Source organism: Accipiter gentilis, chromosome 1 (genome assembly GCF_929443795.1).
Source record: "Accipiter gentilis chromosome 1, bAccGen1.1, whole genome shotgun sequence".
Lineage (NCBI taxonomy): Eukaryota > Metazoa > Chordata > Aves > Accipitriformes > Accipitridae > Astur > Astur gentilis.
The window spans coordinates 14,408,506-14,432,823 of NC_064880.1; the positions used below are offsets into that span (position 1 = coordinate 14,408,506).

The 24,318-nt window shown below is 43.3% G+C and overlaps 2 protein-coding genes across 2 annotated transcripts in view; both read left to right on the plus strand.

The window, feature by feature from the left end:
- The first annotated feature begins 361 nt into the window (after positions 1–361).
- Positions 362–14,069, plus strand: RBM44 (RNA binding motif protein 44). Its single transcript, XM_049816920.1, is given in 20 exon segments — positions 362–1,243; positions 1,246–1,310; positions 1,312–1,858; positions 1,995–2,053; positions 3,258–3,434; positions 4,154–4,328; positions 4,409–4,434; positions 4,717–4,724; positions 4,969–5,008; positions 5,425–5,497; positions 5,802–5,904; positions 6,248–6,379; positions 7,083–7,156; positions 7,258–7,331; positions 7,623–8,019; positions 8,806–8,951; positions 9,073–9,212; positions 12,490–12,568; positions 13,236–13,290; positions 14,016–14,069. Coding segments are annotated over 20 exon segments (3,306 nt in total).
- A 275-nt stretch (positions 14,070–14,344) lies between these two features.
- Positions 14,345–24,318, plus strand: part of RAMP1 (receptor activity modifying protein 1) — a 29,842-nt gene continuing 19,868 nt past the window's right edge. Inside the window, exon 1 of the mRNA XM_049802245.1 lies at positions 14,345–14,434. Coding sequence (XP_049658202.1) covers positions 14,395–14,434 — 40 coding nt within the window. The 5' untranslated portion in view covers positions 14,345–14,394. The remainder of the gene's footprint in view (positions 14,435–24,318) is intronic.

Genomic DNA, 24,318 nt, shown 5'->3' on the forward strand with positions numbered 1-24,318 from the left:
AGAGTGTAAGGAAATAGGGTTGATTGTTCTCTGAGGATGCTTTTACACAATTGAAATGACATGAACGAGAATGGCAAATTATTTTAACAGCCTTCTGTGAGCTCTTAGGATTTCCTTGAGAACATACCGTATAATTCCTAGCTTCTATACTAGCATGCAGTAAGTGAAAATAAGATGGTTAATTTAATGTATTTTTTAAACAGTAATGTCCTCTTGTATATTATGACATATCTCAAACTTCTCTTAATTTTTATTAAGGTTAGACACTGATAAGAAGAGACAAGCCATTGACTTGGAGAGGTTGCAGTGGAAGTGAGTTGTGTAGATTACTTCTGAGGAGGAGGGCTTAAGTGTTTGTACCATGGAATTAGAAAAGAACGGCAATGTTAAAAGCGAAACGAGATGCTTCAGTCAGACCTCCCATCTTTTTTCTTGTTCTGAGGAAGCTGAGCACACACTTGTCAGAGACATTGCAGTAGGAGCTAACCAGTCTGGTTTTGACCAGGCACATTCTGCCAATGTTTCAGAATTAAAGTTGTCAGAGGAAAGCTTACCTTATTTAAGTTCATCTTTAGATGCAGACATTGAAATGTATACTAAAGAGAGAATGAGAATTTGCTGTGCACAGGTGGATGAAAGCAAGAAAGAAGCTGATATGTTGGTAAGAGCATGTGACAATATGCACTTTAATTGCGGGGTGTGTGATGATTGCAGACAAAGCCATTTAGGTGAAGATTCACAGCTGGAGTATCTCAGTGCTCACGAACAAGATTTTGATGATAGGAATAGCTCAAGTGAGTTTTCTGAGCAAAGGGAAACTATAGGAATCGAAACCTTAAAGCTGATAGATCCAGGTCATGAAGTTCCAGGCGGTGCAGTCACACAGAAACAAAATCTCATTGGTGTGTCAGAAGATTGTTCTGCTTCTGAGTATGGTGTAGGTGACCAGACCTGCCCAGAAGCAACTATGCCAGAGCTTCCCCACCGGCTTCAGGACTCTCTGTCTCTGCCAGATTGCAATGGCATGAATTATGATCATCAGGAAGAGCAAACAGAGTATCATAGTGTTGTTTGTGGAAGTATACTTGAAAGTCATTCATGTGGGAATAGAGAAAGGGTCTGTCCAAATCGGCTTGTATGTGGCAGTTTAGAAAATGGAGAGGTGAATGACATACTACTGATGGACAGCATACTGCCACCCCAAATCGCTACAAGCAAAGAAGTGTCTGAAAAGAATGATCGACACATTCACAGTGTCTCAGTGAAGCAAGACAATCCTTTACTGTCAGCAAGGGAAAGGGCCCCTGCAGTAGCCATGCAATTTTGCAAACGTGCAGGGGATTCTGATTTCTACAGTTGTGAAGAATCTGGTATGTGTGCACTTGGTACCAGCTGCCTTGACTGCACTGCAAAGGATGCTGAAACCCAATTTCCAGTCTCTGCAATTCTCTCTAGCAAGAACCCCTTTTTGGGGGTGGAAGTTGCAGATAAATCCTCCCATGGAAATACCAGCTGTCTGAACTCGGAGCATCGTGAAACCTTGAAAAATGTTACCAGTGACTCTATGGTTAACCAGGCTATTGATGCGAGTTCTGATTTTAGAGCTTGCTTTACAACAAGCAGAAGTACTAGTGCTCAGGTTTGTCTCTCGTCCAGGGCTACTAATACAGAGATAACAATGATGAACAAATCTCGACCCACGGGATGGTGCCGTAAAAGGTGTGCAGACGTTGCTTGCAATACAGACTGGTCATGTGGAGCTGGTAGCACAGAGGAAATTTCATTGCAGCTTATGGACACACTGGAAAAACGTTCAGATGGCAATACTGCAACAGCTGAAAGAAGTTCACAAATTCAGGTAATTTGAGAAAAAAAAAAAAAAAAGAAAGCACAACCAAACAATTTTGATATATAGAACACTTTTAACTCAAAGTTGCTCTGAGCTTGTCTATACAAATGTTAATCTGTAACTTTTTAAAATGTTTTTTGTTTAGGAACAGTGGGAATCAAAAAATGAGCTGTGTAGCAGTGATTTAAAGATAAGCACTGACAGGTGGGTCACGAATTGTTCTTGGTTTGGAATTCTAGGTGCTGGATAAGATTCTTTTCATGATTGAAAGGTTGTCTGTGACTTAGCAAAACTGATGGCATTAAAAAATTGCTGGGCAGCGGTTCCTGCACTGGAGGGTAGGAAGGGACCTGGGTAAGTGAGAAGAATGAACGGAAGATCTGAAGTTGAACAAAGACCAAAGCAGCCTCGGGTTGCAGTTGCAGACTACCCAAAACAAGTCGAGTGTAAGTCAGCAGTGCTCCCATATGGGAAAGAAGGGAAACCGCATCCTGGGGCTGCATTAGCAAGAGTGCAGCCAGCAGATGGAGGGAGGGCAGTGTTGATTCTTCTCGGTTTGGTGCTCCTGAGGTTGTATCTGCAAAGGTATCTCCAGCTGTGGGCCTTATAGTGCAAGAAAGAGCTTGGCAGACTGCGGAAAGCCCACCAGACGGCCCCAGAGATGGTGAGGGGAGCTGGTGGAGCACCTGGTGTGTGGGGAGAGCTGAGGGAACTGGGTTTGGTCAGCCAGGGGAAGGGAAGGCTGGGGAGGTGGGGAACCTCCCTGCAGTTCTTGGCAATCAGTTGGTGGCTTGCAGAGAAGACTGTGTCAAATTCTTTGCAGAGGTGTGTTTTGAAAGGGCAAGAGCCAGCGGTTAGAGTGGAGGGAATTCTAAGTGGGTGTGAGAAAAAGTTTCTTACAGTGAGAGTAGTATTGGTACTGTCTACTTTCTTGGAGATTTAAAACAAACAAAAAAACCCTGAACCCAGCAACAAAGCTGGACTGGCTAAGACCCTGAGCTAATTTTGAAGTTAGCCCTGCTTTGAACAGAGATTTGTATTGCAGACCTCCAAAGATCCTTTCCAACCTAGATTACTCTGTGACTGTGGACACAAATAGGTGTCTCTGTAGATCAACAGAGTTGCTAAGTTGCTTTTTGTTCTTACAACTGCAGTTTTTGGATAGAAATGATTATGGTGCTTGTGCAGTTCCCACCCCTCATTTAAGGCTGATGATAATGTGAAAGCTGCTGTAAGACATCATTTTTGCTGTGCAGTAAATAGGAGGAACTGATTAAATTTTCTTCTCTTTTTTTCCTTAAATAGTATCAGAAATAGCTTCTGGAAAGCTACTTGTTTCAAAATAAAACATAATGAATGTAAAATATTGGTTCAAGTGTTCAAGATTTTGTTTATTATTATTTTAAAGGCCGGTACCCCTTGACAAACAAGCGGTGAAGAATTCTACATCAAGCTACTGTCAAAAAATACTGCAGAGAGCAATTGAAGCAGAATTGCAGATTCTAAACATTCATTATCAGATGTGTTATCAGCACTGCTTGAAGATTTACAAACTGGCTTTGGAGGAAAACACAGGTTTTGGCAGGCACGTACTTTAGTGTCCTTTTAAATGAAATGGATAACTGGGTTAAAAGGCATTAACTGCTAAATGTTACTGATGTATGCTATCCATAGCTTGTAATAGTGTTTATAGTTAGTATTGTTGTCCAAAGGAGTTTACGTTCTCGTAACTGCCAAGTCTTATTTTCAGCTTAAAATCTTCTGTAGCATTCACAGACCCAGCAAAATACAGTTTGTTTCCAGGAATGTACTTCTGTACAGGAGGAAAAGTACAGAAGGAGTAGTACAGAGAATCCATTCAGGAGTGGAGAAGATGCAGAGGGGGAGCTGGGGAGGAGGTGGTAAAGAAGAAAGAGAGGGTGCAGAATTGTTAAGAGGTGAGGCAGGAAGAGGGTAGCGATTGCAGAGTCTCTAGCTGATAAAGCATACGCCCTGTAACGAACCTGGAATTCAACCAAGAAGTCCTTCCTCTGAACACTTTACTGTGCCATGGATAGCTATAAAACCTCATTACTATAGTGTCTGCTCCGTAGCTTAGGAGAGGGTTCAAGAGAGCAGGGTGTAATGCTGTGAAACAGAGTATGGCTCCAGAGAGCTACTGTGCATGTTAGGAGTGAGCTCATGTTCTTGTGCAAAGTGGAGGAGTCTTTAAACACTGTAAAATGTTTGGGTGGTTCTGGAAGCAGCAAAATAAATGAAATGTCTGTCTAAGTGGATCTTATTTTCTTATACGCATTTTAACAGATGTAATGGAAATGCTGAATTACGTTCATCTCTCATGTTGGTTTTGCAAGAGGTAAAAAAGAATTACAGCAGTATGAGAATGAAAATAAAAATGGGCATACCTTTACATGTGCTTCCACCACTATCAGTTGAGATGAAGTTGTTCCCAATCTCTTCTTCTTATGTCCCCTGCAAGGTAATTTCTTAATTGCTTTTTGTTTTTAATAAAAATTGTTTTCTTAAGAAAATTAAGACAAATCTTTTTTTTTTTTACAGTTGTTCAGAGAGGATCTTTGCTATGAGTAAGTAGTCCTCATTTGTGGTTTTTAGTAAAGCTCAAAATAAATGAGAACTGAGTTTAAAAGATGTTAAACTTAGAATTTCTTTATTTCAGGATGTATCTTATTGCTCCAAACTGTTTAGCTGAAAGACTAGCATAGCAATTTGGGTACAGTGATTTTATTTAAAGGAAATTTTTACTCTGTAGTGTTCTAGCATGCAAACTATGGAGTTGTATTTTTACTATCTTTATAGCAGAAGTGTTCAATTTACAGGTAATTTTCCTGGTTCCCTACTTTCACTAGTAAAACCTATGTCTCTGATCTTAATGCTCTCTGTCTTAAAACAACCAACCAACCAACCAAAAACCCCCAAAACAAAAAAACACAAACCAAACCAAAAACAAACAAACAAAAAGAACCCACAAAAACCCCACCAAAACAAAAAGGCTTCGCTGCCAACATCAATAATCTTAGGCATATAAGCAGCTGTTTCTGCTAAGATTATCATTCAGTTATGGAGAATGATAAAAAAATTACTTCATATTTCTGGCGGACATGGTACTGCATGTTCAAGAACCATGTGCAGTTACTTTATGTAAGTGGAGATCAAAACAAATTTGGCAAGAAATTTTAACTGCATCATGTAAACAATCAGAGATCTTTTTCAAATTTCTTGTTAAGTATTAGTAAAACGAATCAAAAATTGCACAGAGATTACAAATTGTGAAGATATATATCAGAACATCACACAGAAAGCCATCTAGGTATAAAGGAAAAGCAGCCTAACATAAGCCTAGAACACAGCTTTATGTTTCAGGTTGCAACCAATGCATTTATAAAATACAGGTATCAAAAATCTTTTCTTCTCATTTTAAGCTAAGAGTTATTAAGCACATTCTATTTATTTACTGTGATAATTTATTTAAATTAATATTTCAGAGTACTCGGTATCATTGTAAAATTTTAAATCATTGTGCCCTATTTTGTATGAAATTCTTGGATCTGTTTTAGTTCTGTTTCAGGCACAAGAAAAGCTGACTTTGAAGTACCAAAACTGCAAGAAAGGAAAAGTTCTGTCAAGCTGGTACGGACGACTACTTCTTTTCTAGACATTATGTTGTGAAGCATAGTCTTCTCTTAGGTATATGTAAATACAATCACCATCTTCACGGCTCGAAGTGGGATTCTCTGCCAGTAATTGCAAATGCAGCTCATGTGACCAAAATTTTGATCGTCCTTTCAAAATGAAATAACTTGGGGGTTCTTGAAGATGATCAGTAGGTTAACTTTTTAAAATTTACCTGTTTAATCATTTAATATCCTGAAGCTCAGAAAAATAATGTATAATCAGGTGCAAGTGCTACGACGTAACTGAAACATGTTTGTAGGACAATCCACAAACTGTATGTTTAACTGGTGGCTGTCAGCCAAGTGACTGTACTTCCTCCAAGACATTTGAAGAACAACATAAAAATCAGGACATGGAATGTGGTAAGCAATCTGCTTCCAGTACAAATACTGTATTGTTTGTTAGTTAACTTGTTGGAAAAAAACCCAAACCCTGTATAAAACATATATATGGATACTCAACTGTCCTTTCTGTGATGGAGTGCTTAACATTGTAACAGCTCTATGTTATATTTTACATCTTGGAAAAAAAAAAATTTGCTGCTTAAATCAGAAGTAAAAACTACTATGTGTTACCTCTTTGTAATGTAGTACCAAGTCATGTAGGTAGATGGAATCCTCTTAAGCACACAGAAATTTGGTGCTCATTCATATGACATACCACAGTCTGAATTCTAACACACTGAAATCTATTTCAACTGTCAAGGCTGTGTGAAAACTGAAGAAAGGAATGAATACTGGTTTGATGCTAAAGAGGAGTTGACAGTAGCAGATTTTTCAGTAATATCTGAAGAAACAAAAAAACAACAAGAAAAACAAGACACAGTTGATTTAAGAGGTGAGGTTGTGTGCTTTAAGCTGCCATACCTAATAATGGTGTTTATTATTTGAGTATTCTATTCCTTCTACAAGCATAAGTAAACTTGGAAAAATGCTAGCTGGGTTTTCAGACTTATTTTTTCATTGACTTGCAGTGAATGCTTGTGCAGATGTTCAGCTCTTTTCATCCATGTTTTTCCTTGAAAACTTGACCTAAAGCGGTTAAACTCAATTTAGTCCAGCCAATCATGTAGCTCTAAATCTTTCTTTTTTTCTCTTCCTTCTCTTCCTGCTTCCTTCCCCATACTGGCTTCTTAAGAGATAGCTGGGAATGGTCTATGTTTGGAGACTTGTGTCCTGGTGATGGGCATGGTTAGAAGTCCCAGGGTGTTGAAAGCAGAGAGTTTTTGTGCTCCATGGTGGGCACTCACAGTTCAGTACCCATGCTTTAGCACTGGTACCTGTTAGTTCAGACCAGTGTTTTCTCTGGCTGTACCTCTTCTGCTTTTTCAAACCTTAGGAAATACTCAGAGAAAAGAGACTTCATGAACTGAACTGTTCTGCTTCTCAGGATGCTCATTTTCTGTTAGAATACCTCTTCATTCTTTTAGGTTTTTTTAAAGATTTTCTATCTACGCTTTCTGAAATCTACAGAGAAGATGTTATCTTGAACTGAAACAAGAATAGTTAGTAACACTTTGTTTGCTTATGTTTATTATTAGAAGTGAAGATAATGGAGAGTGGAAATGAGTGTTCTTTTATCCGTGTTGGTGGCCTAAATTCCTCAGTGTCAGAGGTATGCCTGTTCTTACTTTACATAGTAGTAGTATAGTTTTGCCTTTTCTCTGAATTCTTTCACACTATACATTTGCAATCAAATATGCTTCTGTTTTGTAGGGTGATTTAAGATCACATCTCCAGAAGTATCAAATTTCTGACACTCTTACCTCTGTGGATTCTAGTAACTACAGGTATATTAATATAAGTTTTACTTGTTTCAGACTTTTTTCTGTCAAAGTAAGTGAATGATGGGAGAGAGGAGGGAGTTGTTCTTTAATTTGTTTCAGTAATTAATGTAGCTACAGATAGGTTGACAGAAACTTGTCATTCCAGACAGCTTCTCATGAGAAGTTAAGCAGTCAGAAATGTTCGTTCTGTGGAGTTTAATGGAGATACAGTTAATATTCAGAAGATGGGAACCATCATGTGTTTTAATTAGTTTCCTTTTTTTTTTCTTTTTTTTTTTTCTTTTTATGCCTTAGATACACATTTCTTTCCTTTAAAGACACTAATAAAGCAAAGTTAGCTGTAGAGGAAATGAACCAGAAAAAAATAAAAGGAAAACCAGTAAGTGTTGAACTTGTAGATACTTCATCACAGAATAAATATTTCGTTTCCCAAGTACTTACAAATAAGCTTTGGGATGAAAACCAACCTGTTGATAACAGTCAAAGAAATCATCAAGACAAAACAGTCGCTTCAGCCTCCAATTCTGTGAAAGCACCTGACGCCACCTCTGCTTCTGAGAAAATGCATCTCCTTCCCATAACTTCTTCAGAAATTTCTTGCTCTACACAAATACATTCAGAAACAGAGTGCACTGGTCTGAAATCATCTACTGAAGATTCGGTACATTATTTGCTTGGAGTTAATCAAAAGGTAAATAATTATTACTAAGGCTCCTTCATATGGCAGATTAAGAGCCTCAAAACTTCTTGTCCCATAACATGTTACATTTAATATATAGAGAATAATGTTAGGATAGGAAATCATGTTATGTGTCAGTAATAAATTTCTGGCATGCTGCAGAAGAGTGAGAGCACTATTCATTTGCCCCTCCATCAAATTGTGATATTCCATCTTTTTTTCTTAATCCTAAGCCAGTTGGGAACCTAGCCATTTGCACTAGATTTTTCATCTTGCTTTTCTCCTCTTTTTGAGTTTCCATTTCTAACACTTTTTTTATGTGACTATCTTGTGATTTTATACCAGAAAGATTTTGGGATACTGGAGGGGAAACTCGAGTCTTTTTAAATATACATCTAAGGAACATCTGTGTATAAATACAGTATTTTGTATTCGATCAGGTTGGTCCTGGGAGGATAAGGCACAGTTAGTAATTGCTGGTGTTGCTCTCATAAACTATATAGATATGCTGCCTTTGGGGATTTAACTTTAAATATGCTAGTCCTCTGGGAAATATAAATCAGATTAATTTAAAGTAGCAGGAATGTCAGTTATACATAAATGCATGTAGCAGTTTTATTTCTAATTTACAGGTTGGGTAATATGGCTGGTTGTATTAGAATAATTTATTGATCTGAATCTGTATCTGTCATTTTTTCTTTTTCCATAACAGGAATATTTGTTAGTAGTAAAGATATGCTGTATTACTTGTACAGTACTTAACCCATTCACTTTTTACTTATTTTGATGCAATTCTAGGATACTGGAGAAAATTGCCTGCAGAAAACATCTGCTCCTTTCTCCACTAATTCATATGATGCCTTTATTTCTCCTAATACGTTGAACTTGAGCAGCTTTACCAAGTTAATGAAGAAACTTCAAGAAATTCATCCAGAGGCTAGCAGGTGAGAGTATTTGGATTTCGTTTCTGCCCTGATTTGTAATGGATCCAATATCCGTGGTAAATAAGTGTTAAATGTGTTGCATAAAATGTGATCTAAACAGTTATTTCTTTTATTCACATAGAGACAAAATTGTGGATGCTCTGCTGGAGGTGAGGAGAAACAACAAAGGTATCCTAAGTGGCTTGTCCATCAATTCTATTGCAGAAAGGACCTCTGTCATTCTGAGGAAATCAATGCCCAGTTGTGGGTGGGAAAAGCAATGTAAATAAGTGAGTATTCTAGCCTACAGAAGTATATTGAAATAAAACCACTTGAATTTGTGTAGCTGTCTAGCCTGACTAGGTTAGTGAGTAATTTAGTATAAAGCTCTGCAAGTACCTGAACGAATCCACTGAAACGATGGTTTCTAAGGATTGTTAGCTGTTTTGCAGAACATCTGTAAACAGATTGGCTTGCTAGCTCTACGCACTCTATAAAACTTGGTGTACTGGGGGTTTTATTATGCAAACTGTTTTATTGATTAACTTAGTGGAGAACGTCATCACACATACTCTTTACAAAGGTGACACCTAATGGCCAGTCCTTGTGTAGCATTTCATAAAGAAATCCCAGCATAGGCTCAGTTTTGGTTTAAAAATTGGTGTTTTCTGTTTGATATATGAGATTCAGTTCTGGACTGGAAATCTAAGGGTAAGATTGTATGTCTTTTAGTTTTTTCATGTTAAAGGAAATCTTGCATGATGACACAGCACTGGATGCTGCAGGAAGCTGCAGCAAGCTGAACATGCTAAAACCACAGCCCAGAATTCCAGGGACGTGTACATATATTCTCCTGTAGGAGACATCCTTGAGTTGGTGCTTGTTTCAGTTTCCTACTAAGCTTGGTATTCTGCTTGCTTTAGGGCTGCTAGCAGTGCCACTACAAGGTTTCCCCCACTGCCCCATATGTTCTTAGCAATGCTTCAGCTTTGCTTTTGCCCACAAACGCAATCTGTACGATATTTATTTTTCTGTCGTGTTTCTTCTCCAAACTGCACCAAATTCTTAATGCTCTGGTTTTGGTTTCAAAGCTCCTGTTTCGAGGATATCAAGGAGTCAGTTTGGTTTTAATTGATACCGCTTCTTCCAAGACAAGTAGTATTTATGCCGATAGTTTTGCATATCTCCAGGTATCTTTCCCACCCATTGAATGTTGCTTAGACTGAATTCTCTTGGGTCAGGTGCCTATGCATGTGTTACTGTAGTGCACGAGTAAACCATAACACAGCTTGAACTTGAACAGAACAGCTGAGCATTACATAGTAGAACTATAACAGAAGTAGAGCAATTCTGCACAGTAAGATGAAGCAGAAGCCTGGGCTAGAAGAGTTTCCATAGATGCATTAAATATACGAACAGATGCTTATAGTCCTTGTTCTGGGAAGTAATATCAGTGACTAGAAAAGTTCTTCAGAAAGACTGACTGTAGGTTGTGCTGAATACACAAAGACATAGGATAGGATTTTGAATACAGCACAAGATCATACTTCCCATAGTGATGAAGAGGATGAAAGCATCTCAACCAATAGGCATGTTTGGCCGAGTTCCTTTTGAAAGGATTACTGTAACATAAGTTTGTTAGTTTGGCACTTGGCTGCCCTGTGAGCTTTTACAGATGCCTCTATGAAGCAAAATAAAATCTAAAAAAGCAAAGTCTTCATATTAATCTACAGACTGACTTCCACAGGACTGCAGATATGGATATAAACTCATTTAAAAAATAAATTTTACACTTGAAAGTATTTTCAGTTAGTAAGGTTTTAACAGCCTCAAATGTGTTGTGCTTTCCTTGTCAAGTGACTTTTTTTTTTTTTTTTAAATGGTGTGTGGGCTTTACAGTCGTGATTGTTTCTATGATAGTGGGTTTTTTTCTGTTGCTTTGCTAAAGAGACTTATAACAATTTTTACTTTCATCATGAGGGAGCTGTGAAATAGTCAAGTTGGTAATAAGTAACGGGGCAAAAGAATTCTCATCTTTCCATAGTAAGAAACAAGTATGTAATATGTTTAAGAAAAGATGATTCTGCTCAAAGCTCGTCTACACTAATTCTGGTATGTGTGTAGCTTCCGACTTTCCTGAAGTGTAAGTGTCCACCGAGAAATACCACCTTGGAGCCTTATGTTCTTGCAAGCTGATGGAATGTCCGGAGTTGTACGGATAATGCTCTTATGTCAAGCTGTATTGCATACTATTTAATGTATAACAACTTAAATTCAAGCTTTAAAGTAAAGCACGATATAATCTTGCTTTTTTTCTTTGGCTGACTTAGCCCAGAGTTGGATATCTGAATATTTGTAGATCTTGTATATTTGTTAATTTTGAAGGAGTAACTTCATTAGAAACGGGAAGTTAGGTTTTGGACTGGAAAGTCCTTTTATTCTCATTAGTGAGCAGCTGTCATATGTACCTGAGCAGCATGCTTAACCTTTTTCTGTTTTCTAAACCTCATGGTAGGTAGCACTTAACAGGAATCATGATGCTCTAAAAGTTATTCAGTGCAGCATTAAAAATGGCTCTTTCCTTAAATTTTATCAGTACCAAATGTCCATGCTTGGAGCTTTTTGTGAAATTAATAATCTGCATAGTAAAAATTTAAAAAAAGACCAATGGAGAGGGGTCTTATCGAAGCTTAACTAAAACAGTGCTTTGAGAAATGTAAAGAAATGCATAGAATCTACGTCCTCCTAAATGATGATTTGATAACTTAATTTTGAATTAATTGAATTAATTAAAAACATGACCACCAGATACGACTTGTTGCACAAAGATTATGTATTTTATTTTACTGTAGTCATTTCTTTCATGTGATTCTTGAAGCTAGGAAACCTCACTCTCCTGTGTATTTCTGCAGTACATAGCAAAATTATTATAGATTCTAGTGGTTTTCGGAGGTATTAAAACTGCTGATGTTCCTTTTATTTCAGTTTGAATGTGTACATGGAAAATTTACCTGCTGCTTTTTTGTGTGTGTGTTTTGTTTTCTTTTTTCTTTTTAAGTAGATGGCTTTCCGATTATGAAGAATCAATCATCTCCCTTTGGAAGATTTTTGCAACTTCTATACTCCAGCTTGTTCCTAGATTGTACTGTGGTTTTTGTTTGATTTATTTCAGCAGATCTTATTAAAAACTCATGTAGCATCACTGTATCACATGCAGTCTTATCCAAGAGAATATAACCTGAAGGTCAGTTTGAGGTGTTTTTCTGTTTATGCAGATATTCAGTGATTCCTCCTGGTTTTGTTGTTCCCTGTAGTTGGTTCAAGCATTTCAGCAGGTTTCTCTAAGGTAGAAAGATCACACTTCAGTGAAGCAAGACTTCTCTAATACCATCTGGGTGTTTCTAGGCTGAAGTGCACAACCCCCCGTTCTTGCATGTCACTTAATTTTAGGCATGGTGGTAGCTGCTAGGATGTTAATAAATAGCCAACACGCTTGTGCTTTCCAGATAATCTGATTCTGAATAGTCTGTAGAAATTCCATGTATCCTTTGAATACCAGGGAGGCACGGGGGAGACAGCGAGCGCTTCATTTTAGAAAACCAGGCTTCGGAGCTGGCAGTGCTGGTGGACGTGGTTACGTAATCCCGTGCTGCAATGGAGTCATCTCATGTCAGTTTTGACTCAGAAGCGTGTTGCAGACTGCAGAGCGGTGGTATGGCCAAACATTTCCTTCAGGATGAAGCCTAGATTTTAATCCCCCCGCCCCGAACATGGCATTTTGTTGTCTCATATTCCACTTCTGTTGCTGCAAGCAGAGGATGGGCTTCTAAATCCTTTTTTTGCGTCCCATGGCCTGGTATAGTGGGAATGACACACTTGCTGAGATTTTTGGTTTGAGTTGGTACAGGGGGAGGAAGAACGCTGGGAGCATTCAGTCTTTCATCTTTGCTTGTGTTGTTACTGTAGAGAAGAGGTCTAGATTTTAAATCCTCTTCTGGTAAATGAAGGAAAGGCAGCTTAGGTGTATGTGTCTGGTCAGAGGGCGAGGAGAATTATCCTTGATTGATGTGGACAGGCTCATGCTGTGATACAGCATGACAAGGTAGTAATTGCTGCTGTCCATCGCTGTCTCTTTGTTGTACTTCGTTCTAGATCCCGGCTGCATTTGCTGCTGAAAATAGCAGCCTTACTTACCTGCAAATAAAGGTTCAAATTCCCTCTTCAAAAATTTGTGTTGGTGTTTTGCTGTTTTCAGATCTCATCCGTTCCTTCTCTTAGCAGAACCCCTGTCCGTTACGCTTTCAGAGCCCCAGCCTCATCGTTGACAGCCAGTACTGTAAACTTGGTCCTGAAGCTGCAGGTGAGGCCTCAACATTGGTTTCTTTCCTGTTTGCATCCGGATGAAAGCTGCCATAGGCTTTGCTCTGCCACATTATTAACAGCAAGTGCTGCCCTTTGTGTTCCACAGACTTGATTCTGTAATTAGTCGGGTGTTACTAATAGTTTAGGATAGAACTGGCTTTCTGGCATGCAAGCTGTTTTGTTTCTCTTGGGAAAGCAGAGAAAGGGGTACAAGGTGAAACATTGAAGTTAGCACGCCGCGTTGTTCATGTGAGTTTTGTTTCTTGTTCTTCTTAAAATGTGGGAGAACCAGTTTGTAGGGCAGTGACCTCCCTGCAGCTGGAGCCCTCGCCCACTGGGACGATACCCTCCTAATGGCGTATCCTAATCCCAAATGTGCTCCTGAAGAGCCCAAGCAGGCACTTTCATGTTCAGACGAGGCCAAAATTTAGCTATCAGCTGTAGGTGGAGCTGTACTAGCTCAGTTAATGATTTTCCACTCAGTTAAAAAAAAAAACACAACCCACAACCAAACCTGTAAAATATTTATTTTCCTTGCATTTCATGCTCTGTGTTCATATTCAGCGCTATAAAAAGAAAGGGAAGGGATGGCTTTCAGCCTTAGGCTAGAGAGAAGTGCCTTTGGCGGAGATGGAAGGAGGGCTAAGGAAAACGCGTGAGAAAGAAGGATTCCTCGGTGCCTTCCTCCTGACCTGTCCCTGGGCGCCCACCTGCCCATTCCAGCGTGAGGAGGTGGGAGATAACGCTTCCTCAGCCGGGCACGACGATTTCGGCTAAAGCCCGCTGAACTCATCGGGAAGGTTACCTGCCTTCGGTCGTGCCGCCATCTGCCGAAGCAAGGCGTTGCTCTGCGGAGAAGGCAGCCGCCCTCGGCCCGGCCGGGGGAGGAGGGAGGCGCGGCCGCGGCCCGGGGCGGTGTGCCGGCCGGGGCCCGCCCCTGGCGCGCAGGAGGGCCGCCGGCGCCGAGCCGCCCCCCTCGACCCCCCGGATCCGAGGAGGATCCTGTTCTGCCGTCCCGCTCCTTCCCGTGGGCCGCCGGTAGCCCGCCGGGACCGGGAGCGGGAGGGCTGGCTGCGCGGGGTAGAGCGCGGCGGCGGCGGCGATGGCCCTGCTCCCGCGGCGGTTCTTCTGCTTCGTGCTGGGTAAGTGCGGGTCCCCGCAGCCCCGGGAACAAACTTCCCCGGCTGCCGGGCGGGACGCGGGGAAGAAGCCTGGTACCGCTGGTGCGGGGCGGTGGGAGCGGGAGAAGCTCCCCGGGAAGCCCCAGGGCAGCCCGGCGGCGGGGGGCGGGGGGCGGCGGCGGGGAAGTCCTCTGCCTTCCCGAGCGGGACGGCAGGGAGCAGCGGCGGGACCGGGAGGTGTAGCTCGGAACGGGCGTGCGGCACCGGCCGCCTCCTCCCCGGCTTTATCAGCGCCCGCTGACCCGTTTGTTCCTGACATCTGTGAAGGCTCCAGCCGGGCTTCGCTGGCCACACGGAGAGCGGGTGGAAATTCAAAGGAGAAATCATTCTAGGGCACTGGGATAAAATAAAACAGCTAACTTGGCCTCTACGCGTCAGATAACCATGCTATCGGACACAGCCTGGTTTTGTGGGGGATTTCCTATTTGGTAGGTGAGATTTACCGAGGCGTGCTCATGCTGGGAGATGTCCTCTGCCATTTGTTTCAAAAGTAGAAATTAATTACGAAGAGACTGCTTTAGGAGTCTCTATTTTCTTATTTCTGAGCCGCAGGGGGAGGATGCAGGCAGAAAATTTCTAAGCCGAGGTCGGATGTTCTGGGTTTTGCAGATGATGGACTTAAAATCGGGTTGGAAATTCTTGCATTGTCCAGTTATTTTCATGGGGCGCAGCATGCCCTGGTTTCTTTATTTGGTGCTCCTAGCATTTCAGATGCAACAGGTAGAGATTTGTGCTGTGCTTGTAACCTGTGTATCTGCAGCAGAAAGCTCAGGAGGATCAAGTATTGCTACTCTGTATAAGCTGAAGTTTTTATTTAAGGTTACTTAAAAGGGAAACCACATACCCTTGTCCTAATGCTGATCTTCCATGAAATCAAAGTGCTCTTTGAGGAAGCGTAGATTTCTCCTCCTTTCCCTTCCTTCTCCTCTGCTGGTTTTGTCCTCTGAATCCTGGTGAATAAGGCATTGAGCTGTACCTGCATGTAATGGTCTTATCTGTACCCTGTGATTAACTATTTACTACTCTTTACCTGGCGGTTGTTCACGGGGAGGAGAAAGCTGTGCCGTTAGATGAAGTACATTCTCCATGCTCGGTTGCGGGGAAAGGCTCTGGAGCAGTCCCACGCAGAAACCTGTGGCTGATAACTGCTGCCAGTGAGCACTAATTCCTGCTTAGTTAGGATTTCTCTGTGCTCTGTCTTCCCAGTCCCTTTCCCCTTTTCCTGCCCCTTCCTTCTCTTGGTTTGGGCACTGTAACTGCTGAAAGTGTGGAGAGCAGGAGTCAATGATACTCCAGGCTGCTCTTTTCCATCTCCAGTAGACTTCTTCGCAGCAGGACGTCTGCCTCTGTGCAAGCTGCTTAACTGATGACAGCTAATCGTGGTGTTGAGTGGTGGATGTATTTGTATTTCACTGCATCCTCCTCCTGTGACTTTTTTTTTTTTTTGAGCATGTTCTGCACTATTAAAAAAAAAATCCAAACACAACAGCCTTTTTATGTCTTTCTGCTTTACAGCCCTGCACGCAGACAGGGCTGCACTGAAATTGCAGGTGACAACTGAGAGCGCCCAGAAGTCACAGTGGAGTCATGAATTTTGAGGTTGCTGATGTTTCTGAGGAAGCAGGTGTTTTAAAATGAAATTTATTTATTTTTTTAAAAAGGGAGAGATTAAAGGGGGAAAAAAGCTCTGCTAATAGGTGTGCCAGGATCTTGCTAACGTGAGCGCTGAGGTAGCAGACCAGAGTGCCTCTGCTCAACACCAGGTCTTAACACTCATGTGGGGAGCATCATCTCTGTTCCCATAAATCGTGCCACGCACCGCTGCAGACCCTCTTTGGAAAGGCAGCAGGCAGGGAGGACAAGTTTTATGGCTGTGTGTTGGCATTTTTACTACCGACTCGTGAGCCTTGCCGCTGCCTTGGGACGTGCTCTCGGACAGCTTCCTTTGTCGCTAAAGCACCTTCCCTTGCAAATTGTTGAGAGCTTTATGAATGTTGAATGTTGAGTGGTGGTTTATGATGCTCTCCTCCCCAAATCCTCATTTCTGGAGATTTGTCTGCCTCTGTAGGCAGCTCACCCTGAGCTCAGGGGCTTTCACTGAGCCTGGTCCTGACCCAGCTCCTTCTTGCTGCATTTAGCTGCGGTCTGCCTCTGCAGCCCACAGCAGGATGCAGAAGTGGTCTGGAGAGGCCATCTTTCTGTTTCAGAAGAAATAGATATCCTCTGAGATGTCCAGATGACATCCAGAATAAAATGGGGGGAGCAAGGTTAAGGTTGATACTGCTTTTGTTGTGCCTCTGTTGAGTTGGTCATTTCTGCATCAAGTCAGAGTGCAGCAACTTCAGCTGCTGGTTGGGAGCATCCTCCCTGCCTTGTGACCACAGCCTCGGCAGGACTTCTTTGTGGTGGGGACCGAGCCCCTGGCCTAAAGCTGTGCGAGCCGTACTGCCCCAACTAGAGAGCTTTCCCTGGCAGCTCAAAGCTGCTGACTCCCAAATTTGCATGCGGTCTGGGCCATGAGAGGATGACACAGACCCTCTCCCTGCCACTGTAATTCCCTGGCAGTACTGCCGCTGGGGTCCAGATCCCAGCAGGATCAACTGAGCTTTCCTCCTATGCAAGAAAAGCCTTTCTCTTAAAGTTCAAGTTTTAAGTAACTTTGCAACTGGCTGTGGAGTCCTTAAAAAGCAGTGATGGTCAGGGTATCAACTGCCTAAAAATAACCCTGGTCTCATTCAGCAGGCCTGAGATCCAGCTGTATCCCAAGGTAACCACTTCCATTAAAAGTAAAGTTAGGCTTTTTCTGGTTTTTGGCTGCGGTTCCCTGCAGAGGCTGCTCAGAGAGGAAGGAATGAGCCATGCTCTTGCTCATAGTTACTGGGAACAGTGATGATTATTAGAACCACGCTCTGCTCTGCAGCCTTATTTCAGTGGTTAAGGGGTTACCTGAAGGCTGGGTTTCAGAAGGAGACTTATTACTGCTGGTGATGATGGATGAAGCAGGATTATAGCTCGGGAGCCAGGTCAATGTCGTGCAGCTGAGACTTAATAGGCAAACCCTGTTATTTCTGCTAAAAGCCAGGCCAGGTTTGCAGAGAGATGGGCCCACATCGATGGCACTTCTGCTGCACCGCTTGCTGGACCGTGGTGCAGGGATGCGCCAGTAGCATCCCTCCAATGAACCCGCACACATACCCAGGGATACTGGCTGGGGTGAGAAGGGCTGGGTGACACTCGGGGCTCTTGCTTTTGGAGCTGCGGTGCCTCTCCCAAACATGCTAGCAGGTGGCTGGGGATCCTGCGGGGATGGACATTCCCCACACAGGTGTTTGCTGTCGCTTCCTGTGCCTGTTTCTGCTGGCACACGGTGCTGTGCTATGCTGCTTTGATTTCTTTTGGGTTTAGATAGCTGTGTTATTGAAAGAGATAAGAGGGAATTGCAAATAAGGCCAGTAAAACATTAATATAATATTGATTCCCTGTCGATGCTGTACAGCATTGTGTTTGCATATTCTACAGAAAATTATGCTTTCTTAAAAACCAAAATGGTTATTGGCACTATTTGTGATCTCTCTTGGAAAATCCAAAATTGAAAGTGCCTTTGTATCCTCCTTTTAGCCGCTGGGACCTCTGGAGTCAGGAGACAAGGTAGCGACAAAAGCTTTGGAGTTCTTCAAAGTGCCTTAAATTGTCTGAACTGTACCTATAAAAACCATGACTTCGATCCTTGGACTTTGGCCCAAGATGCCTCTGGGAAATGAGGCTGCAGTGAGAGGACATGCTTTGTGTTTTCTGTATGTGCCTGGGTGCCTCTATATTCCTTTTGCCCTGTAACCGTCCTTAAACCATTATACCTTACACCTTGCTACCGTCAATCAGTGCTTTGCAGGCTGTAGTCAGCTCATCGCTTGAATTTCTTGGACTCAAATAATAGTAATAAGAAAAGATTAACATTAAAATTAACAACAAAGGGAAACCTCTGCCTGTCAGGAGCAGCTTTGTGAGACAGGCGGCTGCACCGCTACCACAAAATTTTGCAGTGTGTTAGGATTATGTGTGTCTTCCCTGACCCCAAAGTGCACTCAGTAATGCTTGCGTGTGATTTGAACTCAAGCACCTCTTTTAGAAAAATACTTAGTCTTGCTTTAAAGACTAATTGAAGGCTACCATGTCTCTGGGAAAATCCTCCTAAATATTTAGAGCGTGTTGTGTTATAAATCCCTCACAGTAAAGTAAAACGTTCCTCCTCCCTTTCAGAGCATCTCTGAGATGGAGAGCACTCGAGGCTTCCTGTACATTAAAAGAAAAGCATATGAGTAGTGAAAAATAAATTACTCCCACCGTGTAGTTTCATGTACCGCTCCCATACATGCCAGCCCTATTCCTATAGAAACCAGTGGCGTATGGGTTTGATAGGCTGTGTTATCTAGTCAGGAAGCCACTTGGCTTTGAGAAATTGAATTGCATTTATTAATTCTGAAATGCTGTTGAATTAAACAGCTGCTAAGCACCAACACTGTAATCTCATATTTTTAATGACTCTGGAGGTTGTGGGTAATGAAAATATAAATGCCGTGACCTGGAAAGAAATTAGAGACCACATAATCGCTAAAAATGGGGTTGGCATCCTTTGTATTTTCAAAGGGCTGGAAATCAAGATCAGGTCATTACAGAGTTGAGGGAGGTCTTGGAAACCTGCGGGTGGAAATCCGGAGTTACTCCTCTGTGCTGGCAAGTTCATTCTGCCTCCCTAACTGTCTGTAAAGTCTGGTTCCATTGATATTAGCAGGCATGTTTGGCAGAGATTCTGGCTCCAATGCGATGGTTGGGATGGCAGCCCTTGCCAGCACAGACTCTGCACCGAGCGAGGACTGAAAACGTCGCTGGGCAGCAGTGGGTTTGGGGCTGAGGAGCATTAAAAACTGCTTATAGGGAATATGCAGTGTGTTTTGACTTGGTCAAATAGCTAGATAACTTTTTCTCTTCTAAAAGATGATCATGGCTAGGGTTTGCTGGGCAAATTCCAGCTGTGGATAGGTGAGTACCAGGGAATCCCGAGCCCAGGGTGCCATTGCTCTGCTGTTGGGCTGCTGCAGATGCTGCTGATCTCACTGCTTCTAATCAGCAAAACCAGTAATGAACCCACTTAATGGTTTCAGTCCCTTGTCTCTGTGCTTCTACAACTTGAGCTTTTGAGGATTTAAAACCACAGACTGACACCTCGGGAAAGCATCCCAGCAGGGCTCTGTGCCGGGAAACAGGCAGCAGCCTGGGTGAAAACCTCTGGCAGCACATGATTTCAGCCAAGGGTGGGATGCGATTCCCTCTGGGCTTCACTGTATCTGTTAGGTAACATTTGTTGGGAAAACGACGGTGCTCTGAGCGGGTGAGCTGCAGAGAAGTGCCATCTCTGCACGTTATTCAGCTGGAAGGAAAGAAAACCGCATTTAGAAACCTCTGTGCAAAAGGAAAATAAATTGTTCCTGGGCTGCTCATGTGGCTCAGCAACAGATTTTAGTCTGGAAACTATATTGAAAGTATTTAGTCAAGCTGCTGTTCTTTGCAGCCTGCAATGAATGCACCAACAAGACAGTGTGGCTGTTTATTTTGGTTTTCTCGCTAACAAATTTTTATATTTGTTTATTGTGTGCTTCTTCATAGGCATTCTGAGTGAATAACATTTGCCTGGGAACCAATTTTTTTATCTCAAAGGTGGTTCAGTAAAATGGCTCATAGTCCCACATACCAGAATAATCCGCGTTTAACACACACAAACCCGCTGAAACCTGAACTGACAGGATCGAAGCGTGTTGTGTCCAAACCGACACCGGGCACTTTTAACCTTGGTGTTAGTTTCCCTGTTCTTATTATAGCCTCAATCAAGTGAAAGAGCCAAAGGAAAAAATAGTCTGGGGGAGGGGGGAGAAGAACGCGTTTGCCTTTGGCATGTTCTTGAGATCTTGAGCGTGGTGGCCACTTGTTTCTCCCTGGCTTTCTGCAACAAGATGAGCCCTGCTCTGAAACCAAGCTGGCATCTGGCCTCTTTTGGCATCCCGTGCTTTGTTGATGTTTTAAAAATAACACTAAAGCACTGGTCTAACGCTGGGTTAAGGCGTCAGGATGACGATGCTGGAAACCACTGTCCTCCCCTGGTAGGCAGGAGAGAGGTGGCTGGTCTCCTGGAAGCTGCTGCCAACCACATGGGCTGTTTGCAAAAGATGGGTGCAGAGACTTAAAAGGGGATCCCTGGTTCAGCTCATCTAGGTCAGTGAGCAGGTATTTGATGGTGGTAGCGGTCACGCTCGATCTGAACCAGGAGAGGGTGAAGCCGGTGAAGTCAGGGCTGATACCATCCCAAATCTCCAGTGCGTGTCTAAAACCTGTGGTTTTCCTCCATTAATTTAATCAAGGCAGATTATTTTTAAAAAGACCCCGTGATTCATTAAGGATATAATTATCTTTATAACTAACTGCTCCTGGTAGATTTTTCCCTTTCCTGATTTGCAGTCAGCCAGCAGTTGGTTTTCAGCATGCCTGGGTTTTGATTCCCATTCTCCTTCCGTCCCCACCTTTCTCAGCTGGTTTTGATTTTATTTTACTTACTAAATGAATTTTTTGGGCGAAAGAAAAGTATTTGTCATTCTGTCTTATGCAGAATCATGTTTAGGAACATGTAAGATAAGTCCCGTTCCTGCACATGTGCTTGGCAGCCGCTAATTAGTAACAAGGACGTACCGTAACTGGTGCTGATACATCTGGGAAACTGAGATGCGGAGAAACTGGACCAGGGTCCTGGCTCTCTGAACAGCCTATTTCAGTGTATTTAAGAGTTAATATTATTTGACAGCAATACTATGTGGCAAAAAGCAAACCTCTTATGACCCAGCTAACCATGGCTGTCCTGCACTGGGCAATGTGTTGCAAAGTACCAGCATTTATTTTGCATTTTAATTGTAATCGTATATTCTGCATCTTACAGGAGCCATTATGTGGAAACCTGTATCAGAACGATGTTAAATTATCCTTCATTTGGGGAGGGCTCAGCTGTTACATTGTAGGTGGAGGAAAGCTGCTTTCTGAGGTGCTCTATAAAATATTGAACTCAGAAGAGGAATAACATTGTGCAGTGGTATCTCTGCTATCCAGGCATCTCCTGAGCATGGCAGGGATCCAGCTATAGGGGCTGGGGAAACTGTTTTCTGTGGGCTGGTTGAGGCAATCACTTGATACTTTTGTGAGTCGCTGTATTTTGCAGTAATTCAGTGCTTTGAAAGCATTACACCATCCCAAAGCACTTCCATGTTTCTTAAATCCCTCAAATCCTCAGAAAACTAATCACTTTCATATTTAGGAGAACTGGAGCTGTCCTTTCCACGCAGAACCTAAATGCCTTTAAGCTGATTTATTAACTCAGTGTAGAAAAGGGGAACTTCATCCAGTAGGACCCTGCCCCTGGAACAGTTATTCCCCTTCATTTTATTACACAAAGCAAAATAGGTTGCCTTTTTTTTTTTTTTTTTTTTTTTTTAATCCAGCCAGCGCTAAGGAGATATTTTGCATACAGCTGAACATAATCATGAAACCCAAAAGGATATCTGAAGTTTTAATTTTGGCATCCTGTTGTGCCTGCGAAGAAACGTAGTGATTTATCCATCGAGCTGATACTTTGATGATTTGTAGTCATTTTTGCTAGAATGGGGGTGTTTGAGTTTTTGCTATCATTTTATAGTTAATCTCAAGCATTAGAAGAGGGCACAAAATAAACTGCCTAAAAATAACTGCCGGTGAATTATTTGTTGAAGTTGAGGTCAGAGCCAGCTGCCTGAAAGCAAATGCCTGTTCTGGGGATTTTTTTTAAAAATTATTTTTTTAAGCAAATGCCTTATTAAGCTGATGAGGCAGGACACTTCCAACCAGTGGATTTGATGGTATTTTGTAAATTGGTGGTCGGGGCTCCTGCTCAGGCCGGGTTGTGAGTTGGGGGTAGCAGGGGCAGGGTGGCATGGGTCACCCACGGGTGGGGGGGGACAGCGAGGCAGGAGCTCTGCCATGCCAATGCCTGGCAGGAGGTGGGCAGGTGAAATCCTGCCTGGGCAGGCTCAAGGCCATAGTGGCTTTCACTTCGGTCTCCCAAATTGTTTTCCTCCCTGGAAGAGCTGCCACCCCATGTGCGGGGGACCCCATCTCTGGCAGCAGGACCCTCCAATGCCCGGGGAGAAGCATGGGCATCTCTGAAAGGCACTTCAGGCCGGGTCCCTTGTTCCGTGGGAAAGCGGCTGCCGTGGCAGGCAGGGCAGGCACAGGTCTCCGGAGGGACGGGCAGGGAAATCTCCATTATTACGTGGATCCTTTGCCAGGCAGTGAGAGCCAGGACGCAGCGAGGAGGTATCACGCTGGGAAGAGAGAGATGAGATCAAAGGACTCCTGACCCATGTACTGGCCAGCTTTGTTAGCCCACCGCTCAAAAAGCAGCTCTAATTAGGGACCTAGTTACGGGGCTGATTGCTGGCTCCAGCAAGCGGGGACTGGAGCTGCTCTGCCCACCTCTCGCCGTGGCCAGGGGAAAGCAATCGCAGCGCTCGGGCGCAACACGCTTTGGTAAAAACATGGTGCCCAGTATTGCTTCAGAGCAAGTCACAGACAGTGTGTTTATCGAAAAACCATCTGGCTGCCAAAAAAATAGGTAGGGATGTAGTCAACGGTAGAATTTTGGTGCTGCATGTCCTGTTTGCAGGTATGATGAGGGGACCAGGAGACACAGCGTGACGGCACGGGGCTCCTGCGGTCACTGGGCTGGCACTTGTGCCGAGAGCCATGTCCGGCCGCTGGTGTGCAGCTGAGCTGGAGCCGATGCTTATTCATGATCCGCTTGTTTCCGTTCGACCTTCTCCTGTTACTGCCTTTTACCATAAGTCTTCATGCCCAGTGATGTTTATCCCCAGAAGTTTCTGGAGCATCATGGTGCTGCCTCCAGCCTGATTTTTGCAAGGTGCAGAGTTCGTGCTGGCTCCGCTCCTCCTCCTCCTCCGCCACGGCCCCCCAGAAATGAGACTTCTGGGGATGCTCCTCTGGAAGCAGCGGTGGGACGGTGCTGGCAGGACCGCAGCATGCTCTTGAGACCCACCATGTGTTGTGCTTCATCCTTGAAGATGTGGAAGCCTTTGGCCTCTTTGGAGGGCATCTGCCGCCCAAGCTTTCCGTGTGGCCCAGTCCTTAACAGGGGACCGTCCCCAGCCTGGCCGAGCAGGGGCTGACTTTCTACCCGTTCTGCATTCAGGTATCCGCTGTGTCCTTAGCCAGCAAGGTTTTACACTGACCCTCGCCATAGCTTATGCCCCTGGCATGGCACCTCCCACCATGGTGGTCTTGTTTCGCTGGGGTTTAATGGAATTAGCCGACAAGTATTTATTCGGGGTGGGGGGAGGCTGTTTCATGAGCAAGCCCAGGTGGAGGGGGATGCAACACACAGGCCTGGAGAGCCCGAGGGGAAGGCTGCGGCGATGCTCTGCCCCGGGACTGTGGTGTCTGCAGCTTGTTCCCCAAAGCAGCATGAGCAAAGCCACAACCACACACATGTTTTTCAGGGGAATATCCGATTTCCTAAAATTGAGCATTCCTAGCCCTGTCTCTTTTCATTTAACATCTTTTCCCTGCCGCAAGGCTTTTTTTTCCTCCCAGCTGGAGTGACTTCTCTCCCGTCCAAAGTTTCCCAAGTCCTCCAGTCCTTTAAAAGCTTTTGTGGCTTCATGGCAGTGAAGCTGTCAGACAAGTAAAATACGGGGTCAACCCTCCATCTGCAGACCTTACTGGGGAGCTCTGGCCATGCTTTATAACCACATCCATGC